The sequence below is a fragment of the Empidonax traillii genome, unplaced genomic scaffold (genome assembly GCF_003031625.1).
Source record: "Empidonax traillii isolate 1590-97213 ecotype Southwest subspecies unplaced genomic scaffold, ASM303162v1 scaffold1474:size192508, whole genome shotgun sequence".
Taxonomy (NCBI): domain Eukaryota; kingdom Metazoa; phylum Chordata; class Aves; order Passeriformes; family Tyrannidae; genus Empidonax; species Empidonax traillii.
In genome coordinates, this window is record NW_020956667.1 from 108,509 (window position 1) to 116,874 (window position 8,366).

General features: G+C 49.4%; 1 protein-coding gene across 1 annotated transcript in view; it reads left to right on the plus strand.

Annotated features, from left to right (window-relative positions):
- NET1 (neuroepithelial cell transforming 1) overlaps positions 1–7,533 on the plus strand; it is an 11,073-nt gene extending 3,540 nt beyond the window's left edge. The window contains exons 2-10 of the mRNA XM_027907462.1: positions 1,110–1,217; positions 3,190–3,357; positions 4,080–4,142; positions 4,499–4,595; positions 4,697–4,773; positions 5,235–5,492; positions 5,750–5,920; positions 6,718–6,904; positions 7,068–7,533. Coding sequence (XP_027763263.1) covers positions 1,110–1,217; positions 3,190–3,357; positions 4,080–4,142; positions 4,499–4,595; positions 4,697–4,773; positions 5,235–5,492; positions 5,750–5,920; positions 6,718–6,904; positions 7,068–7,432 — 1,494 coding nt within the window. The 3' untranslated portion in view covers positions 7,433–7,533. The remainder of the gene's footprint in view (positions 1–1,109; positions 1,218–3,189; positions 3,358–4,079; positions 4,143–4,498; positions 4,596–4,696; positions 4,774–5,234; positions 5,493–5,749; positions 5,921–6,717; positions 6,905–7,067) is intronic.
- Positions 7,534–8,366: the final 833 nt, after the last annotated feature.

The following is an 8,366-nucleotide window of genomic DNA, read 5'->3' on the forward strand; positions in this document are numbered from 1 at the left end:
TTTTTTTTTTTTTTTTTTTTTTTTTTTTTTTTTTTTTTTTTTTTTGGCTTTTCATTTTCACAATTTGTTGTTGCTGTCGCTGCCCAGAGCAAAGATTTGGGCACCGAATTGGGCTGGAAATTGAGACAGGGCCTAAGCAGCCTCCTCAGACTTTTGCCTTTTGAAACAGAAGATGAGAAATTCAACAGCAATTAACCAGTTTTAACTGAGGTGACCCCCAAAAGTGGCTGCTTCCATCTCTGCTCTTCACCTTAAGAAATGTCCTTGTGCCGAGTCACGTCCAACACACGGATGTTTGGGAGCACCAGGACACCGCTCCAAGCTTTAAATCCCGGTCCATCCCTTCCCCCTGTGCACACCTTTCCTGCACAGCCCCCAGCACACCACATTGTGGGTGTACAACAGGCAGACTTGGCAGCAGAGCTGAAAACCTGAGCTGGGCTGAAGTGGGAGGTTTCCACGGGGCGTTCCGTCCTCCTTGGCAGCGCTCGGGTCAGGCTACGCTTGGGCTCCCGGTGGGGATTAGTGGGGTAGAAAAGCAGAAGCTTCATCTTTCCAATCCAAACAACGTGTAAGAAAAATTGCAGTGACTTGTGGGGGGCGAGGGGAGAATCCCGGAGGAGGAGGAGACGTTGGGAAGTGAAGCTTTTGCAGCTTTCTGCACGGGGTGCGTGAGGATCGTTCAGCCTGGGGTGGTTTGCAGCTCGTTGGGAGAGCCCGAGCTGCGCTCCCGCCGCTGCTTTCCTCTCCAAAATAAATCGGGCAAACCCCTTCTTCCTGCAGAGGAGAAGCTGATAAAGCAGAGCAGCACATCCCAGCTCCATCTTTAGGTGACAGCCACTGGCCTCTATTTCTGTGCAAAGCACACCAGTCCCTGCTGGACTCCCGTTTCAATTCCCACTGACGTTCCCTCCCCTCGTTCACGCCGGGCAAAAAAACCTCCGCACGGGGCTAATTCAGGCCCATATTTACAGCCTCTGCTTTCCTTTGGCCGCTCCCAAACGCTCTCCTCGCTGCCTTTCCCGCTCCGTGAGTGGGCTGGGCTTGGTTGAAACCTGCGTGGGCAGCTGGAGAAGCCTCAGGCGGTTTGTTCTGTGCTTTATTTCCAGGAGCCCAGCAACAAACGGGTGCGGCCCCTGGCTCGGGTCACCTCCCTGGCCAACTTGATCTCTCCTGTCAGAAATGGGGCGGTTCGGCGCTTCGGGCAGACCATCCAGGTATCAACAACTGGCCCTCTGGTCCGAAATGCCCGGGTTTGGAGGAGGGATGGGCTGGGAATAGGCTAAAAGGGGATTTTGGGGAGCTTCTCATGAAAATTGGTGATGTAAGGACAGCATAGTCACTTGGAGCAGAGGGGTGAAGGAGAGAGGGGAGAAACAAGTTATGGGGGGTTTAAGCAATAAAGAAATGAAAAATATTTGTTTATTTTTATGTATTATATGTTTATAAATAGATATTTACGTATTTTATCTATAATAAATAAAAATAAAAATAACCTGATTCAGACAGAGATAGAAGTCACTTGGACCATAGGGATGACGAAGGGGGGAGAAACAAATTATTGAGGGTTCAAATAATAAAGAAATGACATTTGTTTATCTATTTTTATAATTTATATTTTTATAAACATATTTCTATATTTATTTTATATATATAATCAATAACAATAACCTGATTCAGACAGAGGTAGAGATTCAGAGAGAGAGAGTCCCCAGACTGTTGGCCTTGGACCACAGGGCTGAAGAAGAGGGAAGATAACCAAGTTATTGAAGGTGTAAGGAATAAATAAACCCAAACTGGTTCCAAGAGAGGCAATGAGTGAGCAAGTGTGTGCTGGGGCTGCAGAGCTGCCCCTGCTCTGCCCGGGCTCTGGAGCGCTGCCCATCCCCAGGACAAAGTTCAAGGGCTCCAGTCACCCTCCTTCGGAGGTGCAGTCCGTGTCCTGCTTTATTTCCTTCCTGGTGCCTCGGAAATGGCCCCTCCCCAGGGCTGGGGGTGTGTGACAGTGCCTGGGACAGGGCTGTGGAGCTGAGGAACAGGGGCTGGGGGTGTGTGACAGTGCCTGGGACAGGGCTGTGGAGCTGAGGAACAGGAACAGGGGCTGGGGGTGTGTGACAGTGCCTGGGACAGGGCTGTGGAGCTGAGGAACAGGAACAGGGCTTGGGGGCGTCTGCCCTGGGAACAGCCCAGGGGGGAAGGCTTGGGGGACTGTACTCCAAGAGTAATACCTGATGATACTTCTGAGGGGTTGATTCTGCATCAAGTTGTTAATGGAAGTGGGGTTGGGGTTAATTTTTTTTCCCTAATGTTTTTTCATGTTTGGGGTTTTGGTGTTTTTTTTCTTTTTTTTTTTTTTTTTTTTTTTTTTTTTTTTTTTTTTTTTTTTTTTTTTTTTTTTTTTTTTTTTTTTTTTTTTTTTTTTTTTTTTCCAAATTTTTATGAGGTTTTTAATTTTTCACATTTTTAATGGTTTTTTAAATTTTGTAATGTTTTTAATGTGTTTTTTGATTTTTCAATTTAATGTTTTTTACTTTTTTATGTTTTTAATGTGGTTTTCAAATTTTTTACTTTTTGTAGTTTTAATTTTTTAAATTTTTTTAAATTTTTAAAGTTTTAAAATGTTTTTCTGATTTTATTTTTTAAATGTTTTTAATGTTTTAAATTTTTTAATGTTTCTAATCCATTTTTTAATTACTTTAATGGTTTTTAATGTGTTTTTTAATTTCTCAACCATTTTTAATGGTTTTTAATGTTTTAAATTTTTTTAAATTTTAATACGTTTTTTAATGTGTTTTTAAATTATTTTTACTTTTAAAATTTTTTCAAATTTTTAATTTTTTTCAATTTTTAATTGTTATTTTTATGATTTTTAAATTATTTTTATTATTTTTAAAACATTTTTAGAATTTTTTAGAATTTTTAAATTTTGTTAAGTATTTCTAAAATTACGGGGATTTAATTATTTTTAGGGTTTTTCCCAATTTTTTTAATGTGGTTAGGTTTTAGTTTTTATGATTTTTAATGTGCTTTTGGGGGGTAATATTTTAATGCCTTTTTTTAAATTTTTTATTTTATTTTTTAAATTTCTTCACCTTTTTAAAATTTTTTGTAAAATTTTTTTTATGGGGGTTTTAAATGTGTTTTTTTACTCTTATTTTCAGTGTTTTGTTTGTGTTTGTGCCTTTGCAGTCGTTCACTCTGCGCAGCGACAGCAAATCCCCGGGCTGTGCGCACAAGTCCTGCAGCAGATCTGCCGCTCCCACGCCCCCCAAGAGGAGGAACAGCGTCCTGTGGTCGGAGATGTTGGATGTCAACATGAAAGAGTCCCTGAGCTCCAAAGAAATCAAGCGCCAGGAGGTGGGCCGGGATGGGAATGGCAGGCAATTCCTTGCCTTTGTCCTTCCCAAGGGAAAAGAACCACAGCTACCTGCGGGAGCTGCATCTTCCCGTGCCACTCACCCCAACCCAAGAGTTACCAAGGGAAAAGAGCCACCTGCGGGAGCTGCATCTTCCCATGCCACTCACCCCCAACCCAAGAGTTACTCCTGGATTTTCGTGGGGAAAGGTGGATTCCTCTCTCCCCAGTCCCGGGGGAATTTATCTTGGGAGATGCCAAACTCTTCCCAGCCTTTCTGGAATCCCTGCTGGGTGCTCTGCAGCAATCCCATAGCTGGGAAAACTGAGCAACTGCCTTCGTCCTAAAGCTCCTGCTTTAAAGCCAAGCCTTGGCTTGCCTTTTCCCTGCAGTTCTGGACCAGTCTTCAGGAGACACCACCCAGCAGCCCCTGGGACGTGCCCTGCGTGCTTTTCAGGGCTGTGTGTGTGTGTTTGGTGTGCTGGAGCAGTGATTTAACAGGCTCTGATCTTTGATTTGGCTCAGGCAGGGACAGCAGGGCTTCCCCACAGCCAGGGAGGGGCTGGGAAAGCAGTGGATTTACTCCAGGTTTTCATGCCCAGCTGTCACGGAGTGGCCAAGCCCCTGTGGAGGACGCGATGGATGTTGTGGGAGCTGAAAAGGCTCTTGCAGGGAAGGCCTGGCCTTAAAACTGACCCTGCATGTTTTCTCCCCTTCCTGCCAGGCCATATACGAGATGTCCAGGGGAGAACAGGACCTGATCGAAGACCTCAAACTTGCCAGAAAGGTGAGTGGGGTTTGGGGTGGGTTTTTTTTGCAGTCAGAAATCCCATCACAGATAACCCTGAGGTTTCTCTGCACCTGCAAACGTCGTGGGGGAGCTTTATCCGGCCCCCAGTCCACAGCTTGGCAGCTGGCCCAGAAAGCTGATGGGATGGCCAGCCTTGCAGTCCTGCAGAGCTGGCTGGGGAATCCCTCTGCCAGATGTTCTCCCAGTTCAGGCAGGAAAGTCCTCAGCGTCTTCCCACAGCCCCTTTCAACATCCCAGTCGCCGTTTTTGTGGGTTTCACTTTGCTGTCTGCTGCCCTCAGATTGAAATGGGCAACTTTTGGGATTAATTGTAACAGTGGCGTTCTCTGACAGGCCTACCATGATCCCATGCTGAAACTCTCCATCATGTCCGAGGAGGAGCTCACCCACATATTTGGAGACTTGGATTCCTACATTCCTCTGCACGAGGGTAAGAGCAGCTGGGTCAGCTGCTGGTTAAGAGTTCCCGCTGTGCTTTCTGTACTTGCTGGGGCATTGTCACAGTTCCTGATGTTTGTGTTTCATTTCCAGACTTACTGGCGAGTTTAGGAGAAGCAACAAAACCAGATGGGACGGTGGAGCAGATTGGGCCCATTCTTGTGAAGTGGGTGAGTTCACAACTGGGGGACAACGGGCTAAAGCTGAGCTTAGGGGGCGTTTAAAGCCAGGAGCCAAAGAACTGTGGGGGTTTGTGGCCTCGAGCACAAACTGGAAGGGGAATCCTGGTTATTTGGGAAACAGTGGGACTCCCTCAGCCACGATGGGCCCTGCTGTCACCCTGGAGACTGACACTGGTGTGACTGCAGTTGTTGATGATTTGTGTTTGAATGTCTGCATCTGCTGGGCTCTTGGTCCCCAAGGTCACTCAGGGTGTTATCACTGGTATTCCCAGCTGCCAGAGCTGCAAAGGCTCTATGTGCAGGGTGTCCCTGCTCTCACAACACCCCGGCTACTATGGGATACTCCTTAGCTTTCTCATGGGGAAAAGTAGCACAGTAAGTCATGCAACATCCTAATTTGATTTGCTCTTCCCACTGGAGTTGACTCGTGGATATCCTGTTCCCTGCAGCTACCACGGCTCCATGCCTACAAAGGCTACTGCAGCAACCAGCTGGCAGCCAAGGCCCTGCTGGACCAGAAGAAGCAGGACAGGAGGGTCCAGGACTTCCTGCAGCGCTGTCTGGAGTCTCCCTTCAGCCGCAAGCTGGACCTCTGGAGCTTCCTGGACATCCCTCGGAGCCGGCTGGTGAAGTATCCGCTGCTCCTCAAGGAGATCCTGCGGCACACGCCCAAGGACCACCCCGACGTCCACATCCTGCAGGAGGCCGTAAGTGAGGCTCGAGGCTGGTTGGGACCGGAGTGAGTTCCTCTGGAGCTCCAGGAAACTCCCTGAATCCCTCAGGGATCTCCCCTGGATTTCACCGAGGGGTGGGTTTGTGGTGGATACGGATGTGTGAGCCACCCTCTCTGAAAGGAAGTGAGGGATCAATCCACAGGGGTTCCATCACCTGGAGCGCTGAAGTAGCACTTCTAAGGAAGAAGCACATGCAGAGGTCACTCCTAATCATCTCTTTGGATTCCCAGATATCCATAATCCAAGGGGTCCTCTCTGACATCAACCTGAAGAAGGGCGAGTCCGAGTGCCAGTATTACATCGACAAGCTGGAGTACCTGGATGAGAAGCAGAAGGATCCAAGGATTGAAGGCAGCAAAGCTTTGCTGTGCCACGGGGAGCTGAAGAACAAAAATGGACATGTAAGTCCCTCCTGCTCCTGGGAAACAATTCTCAAGGTTGTGCAGCTGGTTCAGACTGTTAGAGCGTTGGGATAGTTTAGACTTCAGGCTGAGTTTAAAAAGCAGAGGAGAAAGCCCTTGATGGCAGCCTGGATTTTGGGGTGGAAGGGAAAGTTTCCTGCTGGCAGCTCCACAGCTGGCCCTGGGAAGCTGGCAAATAATTAGCACAAAAGGAGCCCAGAAAGCGCTCTCCATCCCGAGGGATTTCCTGCCGCTGTTTGCGTTCAGGTGCTCTGACAGGGCCCTTCAGGAGCTCTGCTCCAAACAAAGGACTTCCTGCAAAGGCCTGCTTGGCGCTGAGCTGAGCTGAGCCAGGAGTTTTATCTGCCACTGCCGCTGAAAGAGCCCGCTGGACTGCAGGCATTGCTGCCTTTTGTGCTGCCTTGGTTTGAACATAGAATCTTTACATGTTTTCTTCATTTATTTTCATTTAGTTGATTGGAGGTTTGTTGGGTTTTTTTCTTTTATTTAATTTGGCCGTTGCATTTCTGCACATGAGGCATTTTGTGTTGCCAGAACAGGTAATTGCTCCTAATCACCCACTCCTTGGCATGTGTAAATCACAATTCCCAGCTCAAGGATCAGTCAAACAATAAAGCCGCTGATGTAATTAATTGTGCTCTGTGCCAGAACTCAAACTTGTTGAGGGTGAAACTGCAGATAAGGCAGCCCTGGGTCCCAGAGGGGAGGATGTGTGACCTCCTGGAACACAGAGTGCCAGGCTTTGCTCCCGTTCCAAGGTGCTTTTCCCTTTCCAGAAGCTCTACGTGTTCCTCTTCCAAGACGTCCTGGTGCTGACCCGGCCGGTGACCCGCAATGAGCGCCAGGCCTTCCAGGTGTACCGGCAGCCCATCCCCGTGCAGGAGCTGCTGCTGGAGGACCTGCAGGACGGGGATGTGAAGATGGGAGGGTCCTTCCGAGGAGCCTTCGGCAACTCCGATAAAGGTATGCCCCGAGCCGGCTCGTCCGCGGGGGGCGAGGCTGGGGCAGCGGCTGTGGGTTCGGGTGGTTTTGTGGTGGGATTTCAGGCGCTTCCCCTGAAGTGTGACCGGTGCAATGTCTGAACACCGAGCTCGGAGCTGACGTGTTCCTCCCCTGTTCTCGGCAGCCAAGAACATCTTCCGGGTGCGGTTCCAGGAGGCCGCGGCAGGCCAGTCGCACACGCTGCAGGCCAACGACGTGTTCCACAAGCAGCAGTGGGTGAACTGCATCCGCAGCGCCATCGCCCCCTTCCAGAGCGCTGCCCCTCCCTCCGAGCTGCAGGAGCTGCCGGAGCTCAGCGAGGAGTGCGAGGAGAACGACCCCTCCGTGCCCGGCGTGCCGGCACCGCCGCACCGCGCCGGGACACCCCCCCTGGAGCTGGGCGAGGGCACGGCCCGGGACTCAGGGACAGCGGCACACACCCCCTCCCCCGGGCTCACGAGAGCCAGGGAGAAGCAGCTCAGCGGGAAGCGGAAAGAAACGCTGGTGTAGGGAGAAGAGGAGCCCAGAGGGGGCTCCTTCCCTCCCTCCTTCCTTCCTTTCCCCGAGGGAAAACTGTTTATTTATAAATAACGCCGTGTACATTTGTGGAACCGGAGCTGCTCCACGGGGCACAGCCTGGGCTGTTGTTGGAATGGCAGCTACAGGTGGGCACTCACTGTTGAACTGGGGGCTGCTTTTACACAGGAGGGCTTTGGGAAACCTTCTCAGGCAGCTTCCAAGGTTGGGCTCCTGAAGGATTTCCACGGGCTGGAAAAGAGCTGAGTGGAAGTTTGTGGGGAGAGCCTTTCCAAGTGGGCTCCGGCCCTGGAGTCACTTTGGGGGGTGGTTGTGGCAACCCCTGCAAATTTCCATGGGAAAAAAAGAAAGGAAAAACCAAACCCAGTGCCCAGGTTCAACAGGTTCTCCATTTACCTACTGGAATCTTTTCATCTTCCCGTGTCCTTTGTACATTCCTCATTTTCGCTCTCGGAACCTGCCAATTATTTAATTTTTTTTTAGTAGCTTTTTTTTTTTTTTTTGTCAAGTTTGGGATTTGGGATTTTTGGTTGTTTTACTTTCTTTGGGGTTCCCCGCCCCTTTTTTTACTTTTTTATTTTGTTGTCCAGACTTGGCATTTTTTCCTTCCCAGTCGCTCGATCCTTCGTGCTCCAGGAGGGTCGGGATGTGTGTGTATCCACAGCATTCCTCAGTCATTCCATGGCTGAGCAGTCCAGAGGCTGGGAGGAGACCCTGCTGAGGGAGAAGGGGTGTAGGAAGGTTGTATGGATGTTGTAAAGGGTTTTTGGGAGGGGAGAGCAGCAGCCGTAGAGGGGGAATAGCAGCGAGCAAAGGTAGATTTTTGGGTTACTGTTGCCTTTTGGGAATGAAACCCCTTCCCGTGGGAAGGCAGGACTGGAGGCAACCAAGGGATTCCTGCATGTGG